The 27602-nt window shown below is 45.9% G+C and overlaps 1 protein-coding gene across 2 annotated transcripts; it reads left to right on the plus strand.

The window, feature by feature from the left end:
* The first annotated feature begins 313 nt into the window (after positions 1-313).
* zc3h7bb (zinc finger CCCH-type containing 7Bb) lies at positions 314-19195 on the plus strand. Of its 2 annotated transcripts, none has more exons than XM_021581207.2 (22): positions 314-557; positions 1335-1395; positions 1501-1537; positions 1707-1904; positions 2376-2534; positions 2721-2801; positions 2907-2966; positions 3181-3223; positions 3339-3601; positions 6109-6409; positions 6707-6765; positions 7009-7108; positions 7305-7466; positions 7635-7840; positions 7929-8029; positions 8212-8393; positions 8500-8576; positions 8667-8893; positions 9180-9285; positions 14655-14763; positions 14877-15010; positions 15104-19195. In XM_021581207.2, the coding sequence occupies exons 2-22, from the start codon at positions 1337-1339 to the stop codon at positions 15137-15139; spliced, it is 2700 nt and encodes an 899-aa protein (XP_021436882.2). In that variant the 5' UTR covers positions 314-557; positions 1335-1336; the 3' UTR covers positions 15140-19195. The 2 variants fall into 2 exon arrangements, with proteins under 2 accessions (XP_021436882.2, XP_021436883.2); XM_021581208.2 differs by having other exon boundaries at positions 3366-3601.
* Positions 19196-27602: the final 8407 nt, after the last annotated feature.

Raw genomic sequence — 27602 nt, forward strand, 5'->3', positions numbered from 1 at the left:
GCTAAATGACTAAAATGTAAACATAATATTTTATAATCTATTCAAAGGGGTTATCTGTACCAAAATGATGTAGCTACTGTGCTGCCTGCATCACCAGGCCAATAGTCTGCCACGTGTTGAGCAATATCAACACTTTTTGACAGATCACTTCAAAATCTGTTCAATGATCAAAATGGATTTTATGAAAATTATAAACATTTCTTTTCAATCTCTGTCAACTCTGACTGCGTGCTCGTCAATGCCCCCTCCTAGCGGTCACATTGAATATAACCACACTCAACCAACCCACAGCTCTTTAGGACCAAGCGTCTCATAATCTTGAGCGCAATTTGGAGAAGTACTGTATCTAGCTAGTTAGCTTTGACTGTGCAGAATTTTGGGTGAAAACTCTCACATGTTCTGTCCAGATACTGCAACCCGTTACCGGGAAAGTGAACAAATAAATATGTGTCTGGATGATTAATATTTTGAAGGTCCTTATATAAGTAGATATTCACAATTTAGTCCTATTTATTCTGGTAAAGCAGTCTTTGGAGAAGAACAAGGTGTTGTTTTCGGTGAGTAGCTAACGTTTGCTAGTATGCTATTGCACTGTCAACTACCACAAGACGAATTTACAAAATACGAAGCTGTGTATAAATATCTCTATGTCAGTCATTTGCTACTTATGTTGAATTGACCTAGCTAGTTAGCCCTGGTGTTCAGATGCTGTCCCTGCCACCAGCAAGTTTTCTCTCCATAATAAATATATAACATACGTTCTGTAATAAGTTGATTTGCCAGCTGATATAGCTAGCTACTGTTATGCATTTTCTATATTCACTGGTTAGGTAATGGATGATATAGTGTCACTGCCGGTTGAAGTCGGAGCCTGAGACAAACCAAAGAGTTGACAGTGGATTAGCTAGCTACAAGCTAAAGTTAGTTAACTAACCTAAGTCGATAGCTAGCCACTTGAAGTTATCCTGAAACTTTCATCCCCAAATCGTTTGTAATTGTTTCTTGCTATCCAATACTTGCAATTGAGCATTTCCTAAACATGCATTATACGTAGTTCATCAGCTAGCTAACTAGTTATTTTGGTTCGGTACTGTATTTGCAGCTAACGCGTTACTCTCATCCGAGTTATTTTTAGGCAAGCGCGAGGATAGACATGCAGGTTATTATTAGAAGGCCTCAAAATGGAAGAAGGTGTTGCGGTTTGTCATGTCTGATGTACTCTGTACTTGTTGTCTGTGGCTTTTTAGTTCTGACAACAGCGTACTTTGTCAATCATGAACATATTGTAATTTCATTCAAAAATAATATAACAATAAACTTGATCTATTCTTTAGCCATGGATATGGAACGACAGAAACGAAGGGAGGAAATCCAGAAAGCTATGGGCTTTATTCAGTAAGACATCTTAATGTTTTTCTTTTTCTATATAGTCGGTACACATAAACACGAAGAACGTACGTGAGGTGGCACTGATTAATGTATCTCACATTTTCTCTACAGGTCCTCCTTGCCTTTCCCAGAGCCTGAGAATTATGCGGTACCTATGTGTTGCTTACAATGTTTATTCTCTTGCCTGACCCAAATTGGTCAAACCACCTGCCTGTCATCAATTGTATCCTTCCACAAATCTGCACTTTATCTCAGTTCTGAATGATCTTTTATCATCCTCATGATCTCTCTCCCCCCTGCCACCTCCTATTCTTCAGGCTTTTTTGACCCAGTTGGTGTGTAACTTGCTGGACGAGGGAAACACCGTGTTTCGGGATGGGGAATGGAGGCAGGCAGCGCAGCATTACAGTGAGGGAGTCAACGTGGCCCGCTATGCTCAGGCAGAGGCACTGGTCATTCCGCCTGAGCTTCTGGAGAGCCTCTATGTCAACAGGGCAGCGGCACACTCTCAGTTTGTAAGACATACACACACTTAACAATATTGAAATGATTAACATATTCTCAAAAGTTGTTAAAGCAGTAATTATAAACTGGGTGGTTCAAGCCCTTGAATGCTGATTGGCTGAAAGCTGTGGTATATCAGACCGTATACCACAGGTATGACAAAACATTTATTTTTACTGCTCTAATTACATTGGTAACCAGTTTATAATAGCAATAAGGCACCTCAGGGGGTTGTGGTATATGGCCAAAATACCACGACTAAGGGCTGTGTCCAGGCCCTCCTCGTTGCGTCGTGGATAAGAACAGCCCTTAGCCGTGGTATATTGGCCTTATTGCTTAATTATATCAGGTCAAGCATTTGTCTATACATAATGGATCCCACATTTAAGTCAGTTCTTACACCCAGTCCCCATCTTCTCTCTCCCTTTCCACCTCCCCTCTTTCTGTTTGTCTCTCTTTCTCTGTCTGTCTCTCTTCCCCAGGGGGAGTTTGAGCGGGGTGTACAGGACTGCGATAGCGCGCTGTGCGTGTGTGAGGGCAGTCGCAGGGCTCTCTACAGGAAAGCTCTATGTCTGAGAGAGCTGGGCAGACTCAGGGAGGCCTATGAGTGTGGCACCGGGTGCCTGCTCACTGCCCCACATGTAAGTCAAGGCCACATGGCACCCAAGGGCACTTGAACTGTAGTTAAAATAAAATGATGAATCCTTGTAGGGTTCATATGGGATCACCAATTTATTTCACTACATCATTTTAGTTACTCACATTTCTTTAATGTGTCATGTCAGTTAGTCTTATTGTTTATGGAATGTACTTTCTGTGTCATACAGGACAGGCAGGTGGGTGAACTGGCCCAGGACCTGGCTAATAAACTGGGCCTGAAGGTTCGTAAGGCCTACATCAGCTCTCAGGTGAGTTCAGACACGTCTGACTCTTATCAATAATAGGAATGCGCCCCTCAAAGATCAAAACGATATCTGCCACGGTCAATATAAATGTTACTGTTGTCTTCACAGGTGGAGTCCTCAACGTCAGGGAGGGAGAGCAATAGAGAGAATTCTTCACCCACAGGAGAGGTGAGTGTCTGGTTGTCTTGGATTTTTTTCTTCTTCTCATTGCCATTTTATTATTAAGGGCTAATGGGATGAATGGTTGTTTTAATTGTCCCAGGGTCATTAGGGTTTGGCCGGGGTAGGCCGTCATTGTAAATAAGAATTTGTTCTTAACTGACTTGCCTAGTTAAATAAAGGTTAAAAACATGTTTACCAAGCCTTGTCTCTTTTTATTTAGACATCCGCCAACGGGCTAGAATCTTTGACTGACATTGCATCAGGTATGGCAGCATAACATGAAAACGTAACATCACGTTTAACTTGAATGATTTATTTGTCATTATTGTTCTTCTCTAAAATTCCCTTCTCTCTATGGTCCTATTTCTTAATTTCTAGTTTTTATTCGTCCCTCCTCCGTTCCAGCTGATCTGTCCAGTGCCCAGTGTATCCCTGCCCCGCTGGCCACGCCCATCCCTGTCAGCGATGAGCCCTCGAGCCCAGTGGCCATGCCCTGTGCTGACCTATCAGAGAGCCCCAGTACGGTCCTACCGCCCATGCCCTATTCCGTTCCCGTGTCGGAGCACATGGAGGAGTGCAGCGTGATCGCTGACGATCTGGACAGCCTGCTGGGGGACTGCATCTCCAAGAAAGTTAGCGAGGTGAGAGGGTTGCTACTAGGATCACTCCAAGGCAGGATGCTGGTTGTGCTGTGCCCTCCCTCTGTTGACGGGAGAGGATGTACCGACAACACTGTATGAATATTTAAGAAAGTATCTCTGTGACTTGGCTGACCAAGGGTGCACATTTTAGTGGTTTAAAGGAGAAGTCTGCTTTTTTACAACCTAATCTCTAGTTTTGATGTAAATGGCATGTTATAGAAGGGTCCAGATATTTTTACAAATTTTATTTCACTTTTTTGAGAAACTTACCCCAAACCAGAGATTCACTTCCTCGTTGTGTAGTATGTGGGCTCTGAAAAAACATGAACAAAAGCTCTAAAAACACCCAAATATGTGGTTTGTAAAACAGGAAAGCTCTCCATATAGTGATGCAGGTCTTTAGATGTTGTACACATGAAATTGTTCCATTCTGTACGTTATATTCAATTTTGTGCGACCCAAGCTGTTTCCCCTATGCAGCTGTTCCATTCTCTGTGTAGCCTGCTGCTAGAGTGGCTGGAGAGGAGTTGCTACAAAATGTAATATAATGTTTGGAATGATACAATTTCATGTGTACGACATCTAAAGACCTGCATCACTATACTGAGAGCTTTCCTGTTTCTAAAACAACATATTTGGGTGTTTTTTGAGCTTTTGTTCATGTTTTTTCAGATCCCCCATACTGCACCCCGAGAATGAGGAAGTCAATCGCTGGTTTGGGGTAAGTTTTTAAAAAACAAGTGAAATCGCAAAAAAAGTGTCTGGGACTATTCAATAACATCCCATTTACAACCAAAATAGATTTGGTTGTAAAAAAGCAGTCTTCTTCGCTAACTTCCACCACTGCACACAAGTACATTACACGGAGCACAGAGTTACAGTGGGTCAAAAAAGTATTTAGTCAGCCACCAATTGTGCAAGCCTCTCATCTTTTTAAGTGGGAGAACCTGTAATTTTCATCATAGGTAGACTTCAACTATGATAGACAAAATGAGAGAAAAAAAAAATCCAGAAAATCACATTGTAGGATTTTTAATGAATTTATTTGCAAATTATGGTGGAAAATAAGTATTTGGTCAATAACAAAAGTTTCTCAATACTTTGATATATACCCTTTGTTGGCAATGACAGAGGTCAAATGTTTTCTAAGTCTTCACAACGATTTCACACAGTTGCTGGTATTTTGGCCCATTCCTCCATGCAGATCTCCTCTAGAGCAGTGATGTTTTGGGGCTGTTGCTGGGCAACACGGACATTCAACTCCCTCCAAAGATTTTCTATGGGGTTGAGATCTGGAGACTGGCTAGGCCACTCCAGGACCTTGAAATGCTTCTTACGAAGCCACTCCTTCGTTGCCTGGGCGGTGTGTTTGGGATCATTGTCATGCTGAAAGACCCAGCCACGTTTCATCTTCAATGCCCTTGCTGATGGAAGGAGTTTTTCACTCAATCTCACGATACATGGCCCCATTCATTCTTTCCTTTACACGGATCAGTCGTCTTGGTCCCTTTGCAGAAAAACAGCCCCAAAGCATGATGTTTCCACCCCCATGCTTCACAGTAGGTATGGTGTTCTTTGGATGCAACTCGGCATTCTTTGTCCTCCAAACACGACGAGTTGAGTTTTTATCAAAAAGTTATATTTTGGTTTCATCTGACCATATGACATTCTCCCAATCTTCTTCTGGATCATCCAAATGCTCTCTAGCAAACTTCAGACGGGCCTGGACATGTACTGGCTTAAGCAGGGGGACACGTCTGGCACTGCAGGATTTGAGTCCCTGGCGGCGTAGTGTGTTACTGATGGTAGGCTTTGTTACTTTGGTCCCAGCTCTCTGCAGGTCATTCACTAGGTCTGGGATTTTTGCTCACCGTTCTTGAGATCTTGCGTGGAGCCCCAGATCGAGGGAGATTATCATTGGTCTTGTATGTCTTCCATTTCCTAATAATTGCTCCCACAGTTGATTTCTTCAAACCAAGCTGCTTACCTATTCCAGATTCAGTCTTCCCAGCCTGGTGCAGGTCTACAATGTTGTTTCTGGTGTCCTTTGACAGCTCTTTGGTCTTGGCCATAGTGGAGTTTGGAGTGTGACTGTTTGAGGTTGTGGACAGGTGTCTTTTATACTGATAACAAGTTCAAACAGGTGCCATTAATACAGGTAACGAGTGGAGGACAGAGGAGCCTCTTAAAGAAGAAGTTACAGGTCTGTGAGAGCCAGAAATCTTGCTTGTTTGTAGGTGACCAAATACTTATTTTCCACCATAATTTGTAAATAAATTCATAAAAATTCCTACAATGTGATTTTCTGGATTTTTTTTCTTCTAATTTTGTCTGTCATAGTTGAAGTGTACCTATGATGAAAATTACAGGCCTCATCTTTTTAAGTGGGAGAACTTGCACAATTGGGGGCTGACTAAATACTTTTTTGCCCCACTGTGTGTATTTCTGGTCTAGAAGGAGATTTAGAATAAGATGGATAATGTCATGTCTCTGTCTCTCTCCCTCAGTCACAAAGCCCAGTCCAGGGTGCTATCCCCACCAACCTCCCCAACACAGCTATGGGTCTGCACCCTCCATACTCCTCCAGCCTCCCCGCCCCCTCGCCCCAGCTCCCCCCTGCCTTCTTCAGCTCCTCGGTCAGCCAGATGCCCTCATTGGAGCCTTACCCCTCACTGGGCCAGAGGGACCAGACCTCCACACAGGCGCTGGACGCCCTGGGGGCCTTCTCCCTGGGGACAGGGGACATGGAGGGTAAAGGAGGGGTTGGAATTGGAGGCCTGGACTCACTCTCTGAGTACACTTTGCCTGGTGAGTGGATGAGACATATGAACAAGGTGTATGGGTCAGGGTGTGTGTGTGTTTGGGAATGTCAATTCCATCAAAACAGTAAAGCCATTGTAGCAGGCTTTTTGGCCATTATCCAGTCTTTTACAACCATACAGTTTAAATGTGCGTTGGCTGTTTCTTAAACCTTCACTGGGACTGCCCAGCGACCCTGAACAGTCCTCGGGGCGTTAGTTGTTGTTGAAGCTAGTCCGTGTCAGCAGCACTGCTGTAAGGCCATATGGTGTCTGATATCTGTGTCCTTGTGTTGCTGTTCTCCAGGGGGAAGAATCTCTCACAGCTTCATCCCTGGGATCTGCAACCACAGCTCCACTCACACGGTAAGACAGCAGCACAACGCCTGAACACCACGATGGATACTCAACTTCTTTCTCCTCTTTTATCATGACGTGGATGTCTCTCTCTTCTTACTCTGCTTGTGTTCTGCAGGCCCCAGATTACAATTATTCCGTTGTTATTTCTCGCTGTTGAGATACATGCAAGTTAACGGAACTAGGAGTAAGTTGCGTTTTTTGATAAGACACTTAAATCTGTTGATGGATTGGCTTGTCTTCCCCCCTCAGAATGTCCCAGCAGGTACTAACCTCTCCCTGCTCTCCCGGAACCCACTGGCTGCCACCCACGAGTTCAGACAGGCCTGCCATGCCTGTTACAGCCGCATAGGTACACACTGATACATTCACCTTTCTGTTCCCACTCCAGAATATGTTACGTTAATGATTTCTTTCTTTTATACTGAGCAGTATTAAGTCAATATTGTCTGTTACATCAATGCTTACATAATTGACCCTTGTGGGATAAATCAAGTATATTGAATTGAGTGCTGCAGTTGAATGCCCCCCTAATCTTCTCTCTGCAGGTCCACGGGTGATTGACTACCAGTACCAGCCAGAGGCGGCTCACCGCTGTAAGAGGGACGTCCTGCTGTGTCGCTTTAAAAACACAGACGACCCCACATGGAAGAGAGTCAGGCCTCGTCCCGCTAGAAACAACTTCCTCGGGGCCTTTGTCCTCTGCAAAGGTACGTGTGTGTGTGTACGTAGGTGTGTTCACTCACTCAAATAAGCACTGATGGTTGAACGTCATCTCTCACTGCAGAATTCTGGCAGTAGTGTTTTTTAATGCCTGCTGCCCATCAGTGATATTAAAGATGATCCACTCTCTACCTTCCTCCTCTGTCTCCCTGAAGAGGTCCAGGAGCGCCAGGAGTGCCAGTATGGGGAGAACTGCACGTTTGCATACTGCCAGGAGGAAATAGACGTGTGGACCCAGGAGAGGAAGGGGGCTCTGAGCAGGGAGCTGCTGTTTGACCCGCTGGGAAGCACCGAGAGACGGGCACTCAGCGTCACACGCCTGCTGCAGCTACACATGGGCATGTTCATGTTCCTCTGTGAGGTAGGGTGTAATACACACAGACCTCCACATGGAGAACTTTGAAGAATTCAGTATGTACAGAACATTCACACTCTTTCCTCTTCTGCAGGAATGTTTTGACAGTAAGCCTCGCATTATCAGCAAACGCAGCAAAGAGAACTTGGCTGTCTGCTCAAACCTCACCGCCCGACATCCCTTCGATGATAACAAGTGTGTCTTCTAGAACTTTCTGTCCTTGAGTGTATCAGATCCAGCAGTTTGCCTTAGCATAATCCAATTTCCCTCAGACAATATTACAGTCAGCTACTTCCACCCTGGCCCCTTCTATGTTCTTCTTGCCCTCTCCTTCTCTCTTTTTATCCATCTAATTTCTCTCTTCCACGTCTCCTCAGGTGCCTAGTGCATGTGGTGCGTTCGGCCAACGTGCGCTACAGTAAGGTGCGCCCGCTGCACCCCCTCTGCCAGTTTGACGTGTGTCGCCACGAGGTGCGTTACGGCTGCCAGCGCGAGGACAGCTGCTCCTTCGCCCACTCCGTCATAGAACTCAAGTGCTGGGTACTGCAGCAGGACACAGGTACACGAAGTACACATGTTTATATATAGACACACACACACACACTACAAAGGATTGCTGCAAAATAACCAAAGTTCATTCTATCATCTGTTACTTTGTCTCTCAGGTATCACCCACGAGGAGATGGTACAGGAGTCCAAGAGGCACTGGTACAGGCTAGAGCAAAATGCTCAGAGACAGAAGGTGAGCGTGAGATGGGCACCATGCCCTAATAAATACATAATTTTAGTTATTTTAAGGGCCTGATTTACAAAATGTCCCTCTCTCTTTCAGCCTATGCATGTCCCACACCAGAGCTGTGGTGGGGTGGGGGGAATAGGAGGGGGAGACAATCTCGGGGGTGGAGGGGTTGGCTCCGGAGGTGGAGGAGTTGGAGGAGGAGGGAGAGGCAGAGGGCTGAACCTGAAGATGAAGTTTGTCTGTGGCCAGTGTTGGCGGGACGGACAGGTCAATGAACCAGACAAGGCCCTCAAGTACTGCACTGCTAAAGCAAGGCACAGGTGAGAGACTAGGGCGGCCTGGGGCCATATCAAACTGACATCTGCACTTCTCTTGTCAATATAAGGCTGCAGGGGCTACCATCTGATTTATGACCAGGCCTGAACTGATATTTATTGGATCAAAGGAATGTTAATGAAATAGGCCCATTAAAGGATTAACTCTATAGAAATACAAAATACCTCGCTCTGAATGGTCGATTTCACTAATTTGATGGGGGGAAAAAATAACTCTAATATTCTTTTGCCCATATCTCCTCCCTCTCTTCCTCTTTCCCCCTCTCTCCAGCTGGACTAAGGAGCGTCGGGTATTGCTTGTGAAATCCTTTGAGAAGAAGAAGTGGGTCGTTGTGCGGCCGCTTCCCTTCTCCCGTACATACCCACAGCAGTACGACGTAAGTGTCTCCCCCTCCTTCACTCCCTCTTTTCTTCCCCCTCTCTCATACACAGCCACATAAGTATGACCTGAGTCACCCCTCCTTTTCTCCATCCCTCCCTTCTCTCTGGGTCTGTTTTTAATCTCTCCAGTCAGTCAGATCCAGGAGACCTCTCACATGCTGAGTACAGCTGACTTTCTACAGCCCACCTTATCCAATCTCCCATTTACCTCCTAGTGTTTCAGCAACCCTCTCATCCCCTATAACATTGCCTGCATATAGTGTTTACCTAATAAGCATTTTTACCTTTTTTCCACAATAGGTTAGCTATTTCTTGCTAATACTTGTGAAGGAAAAGGGTTTCGGTTTCAAATAAAAACACAATAAAATCACAGGAAAGCAGGGGTTGGAACCGGTTCAGGGAACAAAACTGAAAACCAGGTTTCTTTTTTTTTTAAGGAACAGAATCAGATCCGGGAATGAAAGTGATCTGTAGTGTTCCAGAACAGAACCGTTATTTTTCTAATCTTGAATACCACTTATGTTATTTTTTGTTTGTTCTAAAAATGGCTAGTATATACAGTGCATTCGGGAAGTATTCAGACCCCTTTTCCTCATTTTATGTTACAGCCGTATTCTAAAATACCCCACAATGACAAAACAAAAACAGTTTTTCCAAAATTTGTTCAAATGTATTAGTTTAAAAAGTCACATTTACTCAGTACTTTGTTGAAGCACCTTTGGCAGCGATTACAGCCTTGAGTCTTCTTGGGTATGACACTACAAGCTTGGCATACCTGTATTTGGGGAGTTTCTCCCATTCTTCTCTGCAGATCTGCTCAAGATCTGTCAGGTTGGATCGGGAGCGTCACTGCACAGCTATTTTCAGGTCTCTCCAGAGATGTTCAATCGGGTTCAAGTCCGTGCTCTGGCTGGGACACTCAAGGACATTGAGAGAGACTTGTCCCGAAGCATCTCTTGTGCTGTTTTGTCTGTGTGCTTAAGGTTGTTCTCCTGTTGGAAGGTGAACGTTCACCTCAGTCTGGGAACCTGCTCCAGAGCGCTCGGGACTTCATCAAGGATCTCTCTGTACTTTGCTCCGTTCATCTTTCCCTCGACCCTGACTAGTCTCCCAGTCCCTGCTGCTGTAAAACATCCCCACAGCATGATGCTGCCACCACCATGCTTCACCGTAGGGATGGTGCCAGGTTTCCTCTAGACATGACGCTTGGCATTCAGGCTAAAGAGTTCAATCTTGGTTTCATCAGACTAGACAATAATGTATCTAATGGTCTTTAGGTGCCTTTTGGCAAATTCCAAGCGGGCTTTCATGTGCCTTTTACTGAGGAGTGGCTTCCATCTGGGCACTCTACCTGACCAAGGCCCTTCTCCCCCGATTGCTCAGTTTGGCCGGGCAGCCAGCTCTAGGAAGAGTCTTGGTGGTTCCAAACCTCTTCCATTTAAGAATGATGGAGGCCACTGTGTTCTTGGGGACCTTCAGTGCTGCAGAAATGTTTTGGTACCCTTCCCCAGATCTGTGACTCGACACAATCCTGTCTCGGAGCTATACGGACAATCTGTTCAACATCATGGCTTGGTTTTTGCTCTGACATGCACTGTCAACTGTGGGACCTTCTATAGACAGGTGTGCGCCTTTCCAAATCATGTCCAATCAATTGAATTTACCACCAGTGGACTCCAATCAAGTTGTAGAAACATCTCCAAGGATGATCAATGGAAGCAGAACTCAATTTCTGAATACTTATGTAAATAAGCTATTTCTGTTTTTCATTTTTAATACATTTGCAGTAGTAGTAAAGCATTGTGTGTAGTTAAAATAAAATGTGGAAAAGTCAAGAGGTCTGAATACTTTCCAAATGCACTGTAATTCTGTAATTTAGTTATGATGCTAGTGATAGCCTAAACACATTCAAATCCACGTCATGATATTCAGTGCCCTCTTGTTCTCTCCCCGCCTGTGAAATTTGTTGCATCTCGCGCCTGCACTTATCTGACCAATCAAACAGCGCAGGTAGAACAGCTTGCTAATTGGTGGAGTAAATTAATGAGCTAAATGTAAAAACTGTTGATTTCACATGTTAAAACATTTTACGAAAAGGAACTATATGAACCGTTATTTAAGGCAGCGGCAGCAGTAGTGCAGTAGTAGTGCGGCGGCAGCAGTAGTGCAGTAGTAGTGCGGCGGCAGTAGTAGTGCAGTAGTAGTGCGGCGGCAGTAGTAGTGCAGTAGTAGTGCAGCGGCAGTAGTAGTGCAGTAGTAGTGCAGCGGCAGTAGTAGTGCAGTAGTAGTGCAGCGGCAGTAGTAGTGCAGTAGTAGTGCAGCGGCAGTAGTAGTGCAGCGGCAGTAGTAGTGCAGTAGTGCAGCGGCAGTAGTAGTGCAGTAGTAGTGCAGCTGCAGTAGTAGTGCAGCGGCAGTAGTAGTGCAGTAGTAGTGCAGTAGTAGTGCAGCGGCAGTAGTAGTGCAGCGGCAGTAGTAGTGCGGTGGTAGTAGTTTTATTTAATTTTTTTATTTCACCTTTATTTAACCAGGTAGGCAAGTTGAGAACAAGTTCTCATTTACAATTGCGACCTGGCCAAGATAAAGCAAAGCAGTTCGACAGATACAACGACACAGAGTTACACATGGAGTAAAACAAGTGTGGCGGCAGTAGTGCGGCGGCAGTAGTGCAGTGGTAGTAGTGCGGCGGCGGCAGTAGTGCAGTAGTAGTGCGGCAGTAGTGCAGTAGTAGTGCGGCGGCGGCAGTAGTGCAGTAGTAGTGCGGCGGCGGCAGTAGTGCAGTGGCAGTGCGGCAGTAGTAGTGCGGCAGTAGTGCAGTAGTAGTGCAGTAGTAGTGCGGCGGCGGCAGTAGTGCAGTAGTAGTGCGGCGGCGGCAGTAGTGCGGCGGCGGCAGTAGTGCAGTAGTAGTGCGGCAGTAGTGCAGTAGTAGTGCGGCGGCGGCAGTAGTGCAGTAGTAGTGCGGCGGCGGCAGTAGTAGTGCGGCGGCGGCAGTAGTGCAGTAGTAGTGCGGCAGTAGTGCAGTAGTAGTGCGGCAGTAGTGCAGTAGTAGTGCGGCGGCGGCGGCAGTAGTAGTGCGGCGGCGGCGGCAGTAGTAGTGCGGCGGCGGCAGTAGTAGTGCGGCGGCGGCAGTAGTGCAGTAGTAGTGCGGCGGCGGCAGTAGTGCAGTAGTAGTGCGGCGGCGGCAGTAGTGCAGTAGTAGTGCGGCGGCGGCAGTAGTAGTGCGGCGGCGGCAGTAGTGCAGTAGTAGTGCGGCAGTAGTGCAGTAGTAGTGCGGCGGCGGCGGCAGTAGTAGTGCGGCGGCGGCGGCAGTAGTAGTGCGGCGGCGGCAGTAGTAGTGCGGCGGCGGCAGTAGTGCAGTAGTAGTGCGGCGGCGGCAGTAGTGCAGTAGTAGTGCGGCGGCGGCAGTAGTGCAGTAGTAGTGCGGCGGCGGCAGTAGTAGTGCGGCGGCGGCAGTAGTGCAGTAGTAGTGCGGCAGTAGTGCAGTAGTAGTGCGGCAGTAGTGCAGTAGTAGTGCGGCAGTAGTGCGGCAGTAGTGCGGCAGTAGTGCAGTAGTAGTGCGGCAGTAGTGCGGCAGTAGTGCAGTAGTAGTGCGGCAGTAGTGCAGTAGTAGTGCGGCGGCGGCAGTAGTGCAGTAGTAGTGCGGCAGTAGTAGTGCAGTAGTAGTGCGGCGGCGGCAGTAGTGCAGTAGTAGTGCGGCGGCGGCAGTAGTAGTGCGGCGGCGGCAGTAGTAGTGCGGCGGCGGCGGCAGTAGTAGTGCGGCGGCAGTAGTAGTGCGGCGGCGGCGGCAGTAGTAGTGCGGCGGCGGCGGCAGTAGTAGTGCGGCGGCGGCGGCAGTAGTAGTGCGGCGGCGGCAGTAGTGCAGTAGTAGTGCAGTAGTAGTGCAGTAGTAGTGCGGCGGCGGCAGTAGTAGTGCGGCAGTAGTGCGGCGGCGGCAGTAGTAGTGCGGCGGCGGCAGTAGTGCAGTAGTAGTGCGGCAGTAGTGCAGTAGTAGTGCGGCGGCGGCAGTAGTGCAGTAGTAGTGCGGCGGCGGCAGTAGTAGTGCGGCGGCGGCAGTAGTGCAGTAGTAGTGCGGCGGCGGCGGCAGTAGTAGTGCGGCGGCGGCGGTAGTGCAGTAGTAGTGCGGCGGCGGCGGCAGTAGTAGTGCGGCGGCGGCGGCAGTAGTAGTGCGGCGGCGGCGGCAGTAGTAGTGCGGCGGCGGCAGTAGTAGTGCGGCGGCGGCAGTAGTAGTGCGGCGGCGGTAGTAGTGCGGCGGCGGTAATAGTGCGGCGGCGGTAGTAGTGCGGCGGCGGTAGTGGTGCGGCGGCGGCAGCGGTAGTAGTGCGGCGGCGGCGGTAGTAGTGCGGCGGCGGCGGTAGTAGTGCGGCGGCGGCGGTAGTAGTGCGGCGGCGGCGGTAGTAGTGCGGCGGCGGCGGCGGCGGTAGTAGTGCGGCGGCGGCGGTAGTAGTGCGGCGGCGGTAGTAGTGCGGCGGCGGCGGTAGTGCGGCGGCGGCAGTAGTGCAGTAGTAGTGCGTCGGCGGCAGTAGTGCAGTAGTAGTGCGGCGGCGGCAGTAGTGCGGCGGCAGTAGTGCAGTGCGGCGGTAGTGCAGTAGTAGTGCGGCGGCGGCAGTAGTGCAGTAGTAGTGCGGCGGCAGTAGTAGTGCGGCGGCAGTAGTGCAGTGCGGCGGCAGTGCGGCTGTAGTGCGGCTGTAGTGCAACGGCAGGAGTAGTGCAGCGGCAGGAGTAGTGCAACGGCAGGAGTAGTGCAACGGCAGGAGTAGTGCAACGGCAGGAGTAGTGCAACGGCAGGAGTAGTGCAACGGCAGGAGTAGTGCGGCGGCAGGAGTAGTGCAACGGCAGGAGTAGTGCGGCGGCAGGAGTAGTGCGGCGGCAGGAGTAGTGCGGCGGCAGGAGTAGTGCAGTAGTAGTGCGGCGGCAGTAGTGCAGTAGTAGTGCGGCGGCAGTAGTAGTGCGGCGGCAGTAGTGCAGTGCGGCTGTAGTGCGGCTGTAGTGCAACGGCAGGAGTAGTGCAGCGGCAGGAGTAGTGCAACGGCAGGAGTAGTGCAACGGCAGGAGTAGTGCAACGGCAGGAGTAGTGCAACGGCAGGAGTAGTGCGGCGGCAGGAGTAGTGCGGCGGCAGGAGTAGTGCGGCGGCAGGAGTAGTGCGGCGGCAGGAGTAGTGCGGCGGCAGGAGTAGTGCGGCGGCAGGAGTAGTGCAGTAGTAGTGCGGCAGTGCGGCTGTAGTGCAGCGGCAGTAGTATTGCAGTAGTAGTGCGGCGGCAGGAGTAGTGCAGTAGTAGTGCGGCAGTGCGGCTGTAGTGCAGCGGCAGTAGTAGTGCAGCAGTAGTGCAGCGGCAGTAGTATGGTAGTAATAAAGCAGTGTCTCCCTAGATGTGTGTCCATGTGATGAAGCAGAAGAAGTGCCACTACATCGGAAATTGTTCCTTCGCCCACAGTCTGGAGGAGAGGGACGTCTGGACGTACATGAAGGACAACAGCTGTAAGATTTTCTGTTGCTTTTCCTCTCATTATGTTCCTCTCTTTTTGTGTGCCAAGCAAATAATGTATTTACAGTGTATCTGTTGGAAATGCTAACCCCCGTCCTGTCCACAGTGAGGGACATGCAGCAGATGTATGACATGTGGCTCACGATGACCAATCAGAACAGACGCACTGACAGAAGCCTCATGACCCCTCCTCCGGAGGAGAAACAGGTTTCGATGACAACCGACTACACCGAGTCATTGGTGAGGGGCTTTCAAGTCATGAGTTTCATTAAAGACGAGCGGCTTTTTGTGTTGTTTGAAATGGAAAGACCATTTGATTTGTCTCTGTGTCAGTCAGGGCAGCGGTTGTCAGAAGGAGGAGATATGTGAGTGTTGTCGTGCTGAGGAGGAGCTGGCCCTGGAGACGTGGATAGGAGACCCCGCTCCCACTACACCAGAGACCAGCTACAGTACCTACCGCCTGTGACATCAGTCTGAATGCAAACACACATACACATCTTACAGTACAACAAATTGCTGTTGCAACAGGCACCAACTCGTGTGACGCACACACACAGAAAGTTGTGTATAAGAACATTCACGCCCATAATCTGAAGGGTTTGGCAGTTAACTTCAATCTGAACCTCAGTGTATCTCTAACACGCTGCAGATGTCAATGTACTTTATATGTGTCCATTATATTACCATTGAAGGCAAATATCGAATTGTCAGCAAAAAGAAAAGGCCCCAAAGTCGCCCCTTCTAACGAATACGGAGTGGCTGTGTGGCCGATACTTCTTCCTGGTGACTAAACAACCGAACAAATTAGCCTGCATAATATATATTTAAAAAAACGTATTTTGAAGTTTGTTCAAATCGCCCTAGTTTTTTTACATTTCAGCTGTTCAGAAATATGAGGCAAATGCGCAGAACGTGATTCGGTTGTTTAGCTCTGGGAATGAGGCGGCCAGGGGGGCAGTACATGGGCATAATGGGGTGGTTGGATTCGGTCGTGCAGCATCAACCTTAAAAATAAGCCCCTTATCTATGTAGCTAGGGGCAAATGTCTACAACCAAATCCTACCCTCCTTCCCTTGTGGGAATGTAGAAAGAGGGAGAGAGAAATCGGACAGAAATGGTTTGTACGCCATTTTGTTTGTCCATGGGAGTTGGTGCTTCACTCTATTCGTCTGCCATATTGGTAGAGTATGAATGTAAAGCCAGTCGTTATGAGGAAGTCATAAAAATAATTATGGTTGTGGAATGTATTCGGAATACCCAAGACAAATCTTATATAACATTTAAAATGACCCCCTATTCCCCCTTTTATTAATAGAAATGGCACAGTAGTCTTGGTTATATACTGTAAGCAAGCTAGGCAGCCCTACCTGTGGCCAGCAACGACACGTATACACATTCACATACACACTGAGTTGGGTCAGAATGGAGCAGTTTCATAATATTGCATTGCAGGGCTATAGGGAGTGACTGCAGACTCTTCACTCAGACCCAGTCAAACAACATACTGTACCGTATGCTTAAAACCTGGAGTTTTCACGGACTACATGACTATAACAAGGCTCCAGATGTTATCCGGGTCAGGTGACGTGACTTCATCTGGCATGTCTACCACCAGTTTAACCAGGATCAAGTGAGGTTACCTTTGCCCTGTTAGCCCTCCAATGTAAACCTATGCTGATTTAGCCAGGGAGAAAAGATAAGCTCCAAATCCCAAAGACTGAGTACAGGGACAATACATGGGGTTAAGATGCATATGACAGAACATTAGGGATTCCAATAAGGGATTCCACAAGAAAGGGGAGGGATTGTAGGGTAGTACAGCAGGATGGAGCTTGAATGGATCCTGGAGTATGGTGGCTTGGTCACATGGGTGGTCAGGTTAGGGGATGGGCACTGGACAGGTAGCTGGATCCTGGGGTGGGTGGGCACTGGACAGGTAGCTTGATCCTAGGGTGGGTTGGTGGCTGACAGGCTCGGGTATTGTGAGAGAGGGAGGGCATTATGGAAGCAATGATGAATACATAAAAAGTCAATTAAAAGGAAAATGACTACCCATAATGTAGGCTAAAGAAGACTGACTATCTATAATGTAGGCTGACTACCCATAATGCAGGGACAGGTTTTTCCCATATGGCCAGCATCTCGTTCCCTTATACCCGCACCAGACATTATGTAATGGAGGTATGTCTCTATTCATATACATTATATATACATATTTACAGATATTGGTATACTACTAAAGATAATTGATAACTTAGCAGTTAAGCTTAATTAAATATAACCTAAAACTTGTATTGATTACATAGAACCTCTTGTTATTGAGCTATGCTATATGACATGTATCGCTGAACTAGATGACTAGTGATTTTATTGCTTCTGTGAGGGTCATTCCAGAGATGTCTGTAGGAGCAAGGTTGACTGATTCTCATAACAGGATATGAATTGAATGGTTTTAGCTAAGCCAAAAGAAAGGGGATTGGTTGGGTTAAATGACAACATGAGGGACATGATCATCTCAGAACCCAGACAACGTATGGTGTGTACTTGCCATCTGATGAGAGATTTGATCTATGTGGAAGTAATGGGTCTGGTAGGGAAAGTGTTACCTAATTGGAAACAGTTTTTGATCTAATCAGTTTTTCCCGTTGATCAATAAACAATAGAATGCCAAGGTACTCCCTTCTATAAACATCAGTGATTTAACAGATTCACCTAGATAGTAGAGTAGGTCAATAAACTGTCCAATCAGTTTTAGAGGAGTAACAAGAGGTGGGAGAGGCTTCTTCTGGAATGACCCAGGTATTTGCTTAACTGAGGGAACGTATTACTACTGCTACTACTACTATTATGATGATGATGAATTATGATGACGATAATGATTGCCATTATGACTATTTCTATTCTCCTATATGCTATTGATATACGTATATATGTTAATTGCTATGTATAACTCTCTTTATAAATGTATCCATGTATGATTATAATACTTTACTGTAAACAGACGTATGTGTATGTTAAACAGGACTGTCCAGCAGGCAGGCCAGACAGGGAAGAGTTCATAGTTTACCTTGTTCAAACTGGTACGAAGAACAACTCGGTTTAGTTTTAACATACTTGCTGACTGTGACCTCACTCCCCGCAAGTTGGTTACGTAACATAGCATCAGTGTTCACAGGGCACCCTAGATAACAGCAGACAGGTTACTGGACCAGGTTGTTGCTGAAGATCTGATTTGATATAGTCTTGGTTGCTTGAGGTTAGTGGATTATAGGGGAGTTGAGATTGTATGGAAGATAAGGTTGGTCAGTCAGTCCAATGGAATGTGCTAGTGACACTTCGAATTTCCAAAAGCCATGTAAATCGCTAATGATTGCTACCTGACTGCTACCGAGTGAGATTATATAATCAATAATACTCTAGTATCATTTATTTAGTCATTAACCCTGCTGGAACAACTCCAAGCATACATTGACGTCTGTATACATCAGTATAGCACCTTATTCAATATATACCTATATAAAAGTATACATACCCCTATCATATAATCCTACTTTCTATGATACATATAACTATAATTATACTTAGACACCTGTATAATTAATTTAGATAAGCGGTTCTGGTTTTCTCTGGTTGTTTGAAAAGGTCATAGTCTGATTTCATTGGTTATGTGCACCGTGCACACCGTACTACATAAATCCTTGTATCTGCTCTGTTACTAGGTTTTTAGGGGCCTCCTTTGTCATCATCACAGTGTGCTGTTACCAAACAAAGGGGTCAGAGACAGGCTGGCATTTTAGAAGTGTTCAATCAACAGCCTTTGTTTTAACTGACTCATGGTTGTAAACAAACAGTTATATCAGAAGGGTCAATAATAATCTCAGGCTTTGTGCTTAGAGGGGACTGGAGGAACCGAAAAGTGGTCAGACCAGACTGTATCCAAACCCACCAGAGAGAACTGCATTCGATCATGAGACTGACTGATTCGTCTTGGTTTAAGAAGAGGCTTTGACCCCAAAAAGCTTACAGTCAGAGGTTTATTTCTCCTGTTGTCTTTCCAAGTAGAAGGCTGAAGACACTCTTGTAAACCTTGGTTCACTCCATGTTCATTATTGCGCCACACAGGCATTCCCTGTATTAAAAAAAAGAGATACACTTATGTGAATTGACACTCACCCAGCCACACCCACCCATAGCCACAATGAGCTGATATTAATTTACATTAGCATTCGGAGTTATTGGATTATTTTCAACTATCTGGAATAGGAACCAGAGTTTTAAGTGAAAAAAACAAGGCCTCTATTTGTGTTAACTCTGTTTTGTCTTTATTTTCTCTATTTTTCCCTCCCTGGTTGGAAGTGAATTACAATGATAAATGGACCAAATCTCTTGAAGGTGTTTAACAATAAACAGGGTGTTTTAGAGAGATGGTGTGACTTTGTTTTTATTATTCTCCCCAAATGTTCAGTTTAGTGAAAGTATGAATGGATTATTGATAAATGTTTATCTGAAATCTGTCATCTGTTGTATTTGTTTCTATACTCGCAAAGTTTGAGAGGGACCGGAGACATTTATTGGACTCAATAGGCTGCCAGTAGTTCTGAGATTCTAGTTACTGGTGAGTTAATGTCTCCAAAAAAACAAAAACAAAACCTGATCTACTGAATCCACAATGATCCTAGGATTCTGATCCAGACTCAGATCCCAGCCTAGAAGAATGAACTTGCAAGGTCTTCCATTGTTATAGGACAGTACTACTATAACCTGGCTGAGGTTGACTGAAGTGATCAGTGTTTTGCACGTGCCCGAGATAGGTCAGGTTGTCAGGACGCTTCACGTGTGTATGAACCAGGATGAGGGCGACAGGTAACCTAGTGGTTAGAGTGTTGGGCCAGTAACTGAAAGGGCGCCGGTTCGAATAAATTTGTCTGTGCCCTTGAGCAAGGCATTTAATCCTAATTTTTTCCAGGGGTGCTGTACTACTATGGCAGGCTGACCCTCTACATTTTTATTTATTTCACCTTTATTTAACCAGGTAGGGTAGTTGAGAACAAGTTCTCATTTGCAACTGCGACCTGGCCAAGATAAAGCAAAGTGGTTCGACACATACAACAACACAGAGTTACACATGGAATAAACAAACATACAATCAATAATACAGTAGGACAATCTATATACAGCATGTGCAAATGAGGTAGGATAAGAGAGGTAAGGCAATAAATAGGCCATGGTGGCGAAGTAATTACAATATAGCAATTAAACACTGGAATGGTAGGATGTGCAGATGATGAATGTGCAAGTTGAGATACTGGGGTGCAAAGGAGCAAGATAAATAACTACGTATGGGGATGAGGTAGATTTATGGGCTATTAACACATTAACACATTTCACTACACCTATCCGGTATATGTAACAATATAAATAGAATGTTGATCATATAAAATTAACTGTCTGGGTGTGGACCAGAGAGAAGACCTTCAATCCCACATATTTCTTGATTTGAAGAAATCCCTTTATTTGTCAAACTAGACAAGAAACACAGGTTTCTTACACAGTACCAGTCAAAAGTTTGGACACCTACTCATTCAAGGGTTTTTCTTGATTTGGATTATTTTCTAGTATTTTACCTTTATTTAACTAGGCAAGTCAGTTAAGAACAAATTCTTATTTTCAATGACGGCCTAGGAACAGTGGGTTAACTGCCTGTTCAGGGGCAGAACGATAGATTTGTACCTTGTCAGCTCGGGTTTGAACTTGCAACGTTCCGGTTACTAGTCCAACGCTCTAACCACTAGGCTATCCTAACTATGAAATAACACACATATGTAGTAACCTAAAAAGTGTTAAACAAATCAAAATATATTTTATATTTGAGATTCTTCAAAGTAGACACCCTTTTGCTTGATGACAGCTTTGCACATTATTGGCATTCTCTCAACCAGCTTCACCTGGAATTATTTTCTAACAGTCTTGGAGTTCCCGCATATGCTGAGCACTTGTTGGCTGCTTTTTCTTCACTCTGCGTTCCAACTCATCCCAAATCATCTCAATTGGATTGAGGTCGGGTGATTGGAGGTCAGGTCATCTAATGCAGCACTCCACCACTCTCCTTGGTCAAATAGCCCTTACACAGCCTGGAGGTGTGTTGGGTCATTGTCCTGTTGAAAAAAAAATGACAGTCCCACGAAGCGCAAACCAGATGGGGTGGCGTATTGCTGCAGAATGCTGTGGTAGGCATGCTGTGCCTTGAATTATAAATAAATCACTGACAGTTTCACCAGCAAAGCACCTCCACACCATTACACCTCCTCCTCCATGCTTCACGGCGGGAACCACACATGCAGAGATCATCCGTTCACCTACTCTGCGTCTCACAAAGACACAGCAGTTGGACCCAAAAATATCACATTTGGACTCATCAGACCAAAGGACAGATTTCCACCAGTCTAATGTCCATTGCTCGTGTTTCTTGGCCCAAGCAAGTCTCTTCTTTTTATTGGTGTCCTTTAGTAGTGGTTTCTTTGCAGGAATTTGACCATGAAGGCCTGATTAACACAGTCTCCACTGAACAGTTGATGTTGAGATGTGTCTGTTTCTTGAACTCTATGAAGTATTTATTTGGGCTGCAATTTCTGAGGCTGGTAACTCTAATGAACGTATCCTCTGCAGCAGAGGTAACTGGGTCTTCCTTTCCTGCGGCGGTTCTCATGAGAGTCAGTTTCATCATAGCCCTTGATGGTTTTTGTGACTGCACTTGAAACTTTAAAAGTTCTTGAAATGTTCCACATTGACTGACCTTCATGTCTTAAAGTAACGATGGACTGTCGTTTCTCTTTGCTTATTTGAGCTGTTCTTGCTATAATATGGACTTGGTCTTTTACCAAATAGGTTTATCTTCTGTATACCACCCCTACCTTGTCACAACACAACTGATTGGCTCAAACGCATTAAGAAGGAAAGAAATTCCACAAATTAACTTTTAACAAAGCACACCTGTTATTTGAAATGCATTCCAGGTGAGTTCCTCATTAAGCTGGTTGAGAGAATGCCTAGAGTGTGCAAAGCTGTCATCAAGGCAAAGGGTGGCTACTTTGAAGATTATAAAATATATTTTGATTTGTTGAACACTTTTTTGGTTACTACATGATTCCATATGTGTTATTTCATAGTTGATGTCTTCACTATTATTGTACAATGTAGAAAATAGTAAAAATAAAGAAAAACCCTTGAATGAGTAGGTGTGTCCAAACTTTTGACTGGTACTGTATATTGCCCTACTTTACCTCAAAGGAATAAATGGAATACTACTTCTATCTAATATGCATAATCCTATTTTCTGTGCAGAGAACAGTTTTCCCATTTTATGTCAGTATACACATAGATGAGTGACCTACTGTATTTAGAAAATATACTGAACAAAAATATAAACGCAACATGCAACAATTTCGACAATTTTACTGAGTTACAGTCCATATAAGGAAATCAGTCAATTGAAATCAATTCATTAGGCCCTAGCCTATGGATTTCACGACTGGGCAGGGGTGCAGACATGGGTGGGCCTGGGAGGACATAGGCCCACCCACTGGGGAGCCATGCCCAGCCAATCAGAATGAGTCAACCCTCACAAAAGGGCTTTATTAAAGGTAGAAAAACTCCTCAGTTTCATCAGCTGTTCGGATGGCTGTTCGGGTGGCTGTTCTCAGACGATCCTGTAGGTGAAGAAGCCGGATGTGGAGGCCGGTTGGATGTACTATCAAATTCTCTAAACCGATGTTGGAAGTGGTTTATGGTAGAGATATTAACATTCAATTCTCTGGCAACAGCTCTAGAGGACATTCCTGCAGTCAGCATGCCAATTGCATGCTCTTTCAAAAGTTGGGACCTCTGTGGCATTGTGTTGTGTGACAAAACGGCACATTTTAGAGTGGCCGTTAGTTAAAATCAAATTGCATTAGTCACATGCACCGAATACAACAGGTGTAGACCTAACAGTGAAATGCTTACTTACGAGCCCCTAACCAACAATGCATTTTTTAAAAATACACACAAGAATAAGAAATAAAAGTAACAAGTAATTTAAGAGCAGCAGTAAAATAACAATAGCGAGACTATATACAGGTGGGTACCGGTACAGAGACAATGTGCGGGGTCACCGGTTAGTGAGGTAATATGTACATGTAGGTAGAGTTGTTAAAGTGCCTATGCATAGATGAAAACAGCAGAGAGTAGCAGCGGTGTAAAAGAGGGCGGGGGCAATGGAAATAGTCTGGTTAGCCGTTTGATTAGATGTTCAGGAGTATTATGGCTTGGGGCTAGAAGCTGTTTAGAAGCCTCTTGGACCTAGACTTGGGGCTCCGGTACCGCTTGCCGTGCGCTAGCTGAGAGAACAGTCTATGACTATGGTGGCTGGAGTCTGACAAATTTTCGGCCTTCCTATGACACTGCCTGGTATAGAGGTCCTGGATGGCAGAAAGCTTGGCCCCAGTGAGGTACTGGGCCGTATGCACTACCCTCTGTAGTGCCTTGCGGTCAGAGGCTGAGCATTTGCCATACCAGGTGCCGCTGAAGAACCTTTTGAGGATCTGAGGACCCATGCCAAATCTTTTCAGTCTCCTGAGGGGGAATGGGTTTTGTTGTGCCCTCTTCACGACTGTCTTGATGTGTTTGAACCATGTTAGTTTGTTGATGATGTGGACACCAAGGAACTTGAAGCTCTCAACCTGCTCCACTGCAGCCCGTTGATGAGAATGGTGGTGTGGTCGGTCCTCTTTTTCCTGTAGTCCACAATCATCTCCTTTGTCTTTATCACATTGAGGGAGAGGCTGTCGGTGATCAGGCCTACCACTGTTGTGTCATCGGCAAACTTAATGATGGTGTTGGAGTTGTGCCTGGCCGTGCAGTCATGAGTGAACAGGGAGTACAGGAGAGGACTGAGCACACACTCCTGAGGGGCCCCTATGTTGAGGATCAGCGTGGCGGATGTGTTGTTACCTACCCTCACCACCTGGGGTCGGCCCATCAGGAAGTCCAGGATCCAGTTGCAGAAGGAGGTGTTAAGTCCCAGGGTCCTTAGCTTAGTGATGAGCTTCGAGGGCACTGTGGTGTTGAACGCTGAGCTGTAGTCAATGAATAGCATTCTCACATAGGTGTTCATTTTGTCCAGGTGGGAAAGGGCTGTGTGGAGTGCAATAGCGATTGCATTATCTGTGGATCTGTTGGGGCGGTATGCAAATTGGAGTGGGTCTAGGGTATGGTGTTGATGTGAGCCATGACCAGCCTTTCAAAGCATTTCATGGCTTTCCTACGTGAGTGCTACAGGGCGGTAATCATTTAGGCAGGTTAAGGCAGGTTAACTTTGCTTCCTTAGGCACAGGGACTATGGTGGTCATTTAGACAGGTTAACTTTGCTTCCTTAGGCACAGGGACTATGGTGGTCTGCTTGAAACATGTAGGTTTTACAGACTCAGTCAAGGAGAGGTTGAAAATGTCAGTGAAGACACTTGCCAGTTGGTCCGCGCATGCTCGCATTGCACGTCCAGGTAATCCATCTGGCCCCGCGGCCTTGTGAATGTTCACCTGTTTAAAGGTCTTACTCACATTGGATGCGGAGAGCGTGATCACACAGTCTTCCGGAACAGCTGGTTCCAGCTCTCATGCATGTTTCAGTGTTATTTGCCTCGAAGTGAGCATATAAGTTATTCAGCTCGTCTGGTAGGCTTGTGTCACTGGGCAGCTCTCGACTGTGCTTCCCTTTGTAGTCTGTAATAGTTTGCAAGCCTTGCCACATCCGACGAGCGTCAGAGCCGGTGTAGTATGATTTGATCTTTGTCCTGTATTGACGCTTTGCCTGTTTGATGGTTCGTCGGAGGGTTTAGAGCGGTATTTCTTATAAGCTTCTGGGTTAAAGTCCCGCTCCTTGAAAACGGCAGCTCTAGCCTTTAGCTCAATGAGGATGTTGCCTGTAATCCATGGCTTCTGGTTGGGGTATGTACGTCGGACACTGTGGGGACGACGTCATCGATGCACTGATTGATGAAGCCAGTGAATGATGTGGTGTACTCTTCAATGCCGTCGTAGGAATCCTGGAACATATTCCAGTCTGTGATAGCAAAACAGTCCTGTAGCTTAGCATCTGCTTCATCTGACCACTTTTTTATTCATCTAGTCACTGGTGCTTCCTGCTTAAATTTTTTGCTTGTAAGCAGGAATCAGGAGGATAGAATTATGGTCATATTTGCCAAATGGAGGGCGAGGGAGAGCTTTGTATGCGTCTCTGTGTGTGGAGTAAAGGTGGTCCAGAGTTTTTTTCCCTCTGGTTGCACATGTGACATGCTGATAGAAATGTTGTCAAACGGATTTACGTTTCCCTGCATTAAAGTCCCTGGCTACTAGGAGCGCCGCCTCTGGGTGAACGTTTTCTTGTTTGCTTTTGGCGGAATACAGCTCATTCAATGCTGTCTTAGTGCCAACCTCAGTCTGTGGTGGTATGTAAAACAGCTACGAAAAATATAGATGAAAACTATCTAGGTAGATAGTGTGGTCTACAGCGTATCATGAGATACTCTACCTCAGGCGAGCAATAGCTCGAGACTTCCTTAGATATCATGCACCAGCTGTTATTTACAAAAAATACATAGTCCGCCGCCCCTTGTCTTACCAGACGCCGCTGTTCTATCCTGCTGGTACAGTGTATAACCAGCCAACTGAATGTTGATAGTGTCGTCGTTCAGCCACGATTCCGTGAAGTATAAGATATTAGTTTTCAATGTCCCGTTAGTAGTTTAATCTTTTGTGTAGGTCATCTATTTAATTCTCCAAAGATTGCACGTTTGCTAGCAGAATCGAAAGAGGTGGAGGTTTATTCGATCGCCTACTAATTCTCAGAAGGCAGCCTGCCCTCTGGCCCCTTTTTCACCACAGACTGTCCGTGGTGAGTAATCACAGTCCTGATGTCCAGAAGTTATTTGGGGTCATAAGAGACGGTAGCGGCAACATTATGTACAAAATAAGTTACATACAACGCAAATAAACAAACAAAATAACACAATCGGTTGTGGACATCATCCTTCTTCTCTGGCACCTTTGTTACTTTTCATTGTCCTCAAGCACAAGGTGCACCGGTTTAAAGATCATGCTGTGTAATCAGGGTCTTGATATGCCTGTACAGCACTTTGTGACATCAGCTGATGTAAAAAGGGCTTTATAAATAAATGTGATTGATTGATTGATTGGTTGATTGATTGATGCCACACCTGTCATGTGGATGGATTACCTTGTCAAAGGAGAAATGCTCACTAACAGGAATGTAAACAAATTTGTGCACAAAATTTGAGACTAAGCTTTTTGTGCATATGTAACAATTCTGGGATCTTTAATTTCAGCTCATGAAACATGGGACTAACACTACATGTTGCTTTTACATTTTTGTTCAGTATACTAACTGCAGCAGTAGGCAACTTCAGAGGTTTTTTGTAGAGCACATACAAGTTTTGATAACTATCCCAAGATAGAACAGAGCCTGTCATTTCCAATAGAAACAAATTAGTCACAGTGGGCATAACAAGCAAGGACAGGGGCAGGGCCAAGCACATTCTAGCGAGAGCCTATTGGCACGTTCTACCACATATTTGCATATTTCCATTAGGCAACACCTACTCTGAAGTGCAATACATCAATTCACCCTTTCCCTCCTTCTAAACAACCCATTTGTTTTTTACTTTTGCAAAGGGTAAAATCTACAAAACTTAATTAACTCTGTTCATAACAGAATTTCGTTTTGGGAACAGGAAACTGTTTTGAGATCAAACGTTTAATTGATGAGACAATTAGTATAATATCTGCAAAAATCCATCTCGCCACATCGTCTCCAACTGCCGGCCACTGGATGACCATATTTGGTAGTGAGTGGAAACGCCAACCGGATGCTTGTCAATAGACCTTTTGCGCAACGTAGCAACGCCCACTTCCGCTCAACTTCCTACCCGATACAGCCTGATTGTACCCATACTAGCTTAGAAGTCGCTCGTTTTAACATTACCTCAGTACATCAATATATTATAATATTATACACTGCTCAAAAAAATAAAGGGAACACTAAAATAACACATCCTAGATCTGAATGAATGAAATATTCTTATTAAATACTTTTTTCTTTACATAGTTGAATGTGCTGACAACAAAATCACACAAAAATGATCAATGGAAATCACATTTATCAACCCATGGAGGTCTGGATTTGGAGTCACACTCAAAATTAAAGTGGAAAACCACACTACAGGCTGATCCAACTTTGATGTAATGTCCTTAAAACAAGTCAAAATGAGGCTCAGTAGTGTGTGTGGCCTCCACGTGCCTGTATGACCTCCCTACAACGCCTGGGCATGCTCCTGATGAGGTGGCGGATGGTCTCCTGAGGGGTCTCCTCCCAGACCTGGACTAAAGCATCCGCCAACTCCTGGACAGTCTGTGGTGCAACGTGGCGTTGGTGGATGGAGCGAGACATGATGTCCCAGATGTGCTCAATTGGATTCAGGTCTGGGGAACGGGCGGGCCAGTCCATAGCATCAATGCCTTCCTCTTGCAGGAACTGCTGACACACTCCAGCCACATGAGGTCTGGGTTCCTCCTAATGCATTGTCTTGCATTAGGAGGAACCCAGGGCCAACCGCACCAGCATATGTTCTCAAAAGGGGTCTGAGGATCTCATCTCGGTACCTAATGGCAGTCAGGCTACCTCTGGCGAGCACATGGAGGGCTGTGCGGCCCCCCAAAGAAATGCCACCCCACACCATGACTGACCCACCGCAAAACCGGTCATGCTGGAGGATGTTGCAGG

Source organism: Oncorhynchus mykiss, chromosome 23 (genome assembly GCF_013265735.2).
Source record: "Oncorhynchus mykiss isolate Arlee chromosome 23, USDA_OmykA_1.1, whole genome shotgun sequence".
Lineage (NCBI taxonomy): Eukaryota > Metazoa > Chordata > Actinopteri > Salmoniformes > Salmonidae > Oncorhynchus > Oncorhynchus mykiss.

Excerpts from the sequence above, each read along its gene's own strand:
- zc3h7bb (XM_021581207.2), top strand. The coding sequence starts at position 1,337 with ATGGATATGGAACGACAGAAACGAAGGGAGGAAATCCAGAAAGCTATG. Across the intron at positions 2,967-3,180 it reads ATTCTTCACCCACAGGAGAG|ACATCCGCCAACGGGCTAGA; the intron begins GTGAGTGTCTGG and ends CTTTTTATTTAG. Across the intron at positions 8,394-8,499 it reads GGTACTGCAGCAGGACACAG|GTATCACCCACGAGGAGATG; the intron begins GTACACGAAGTA and ends TTTGTCTCTCAG.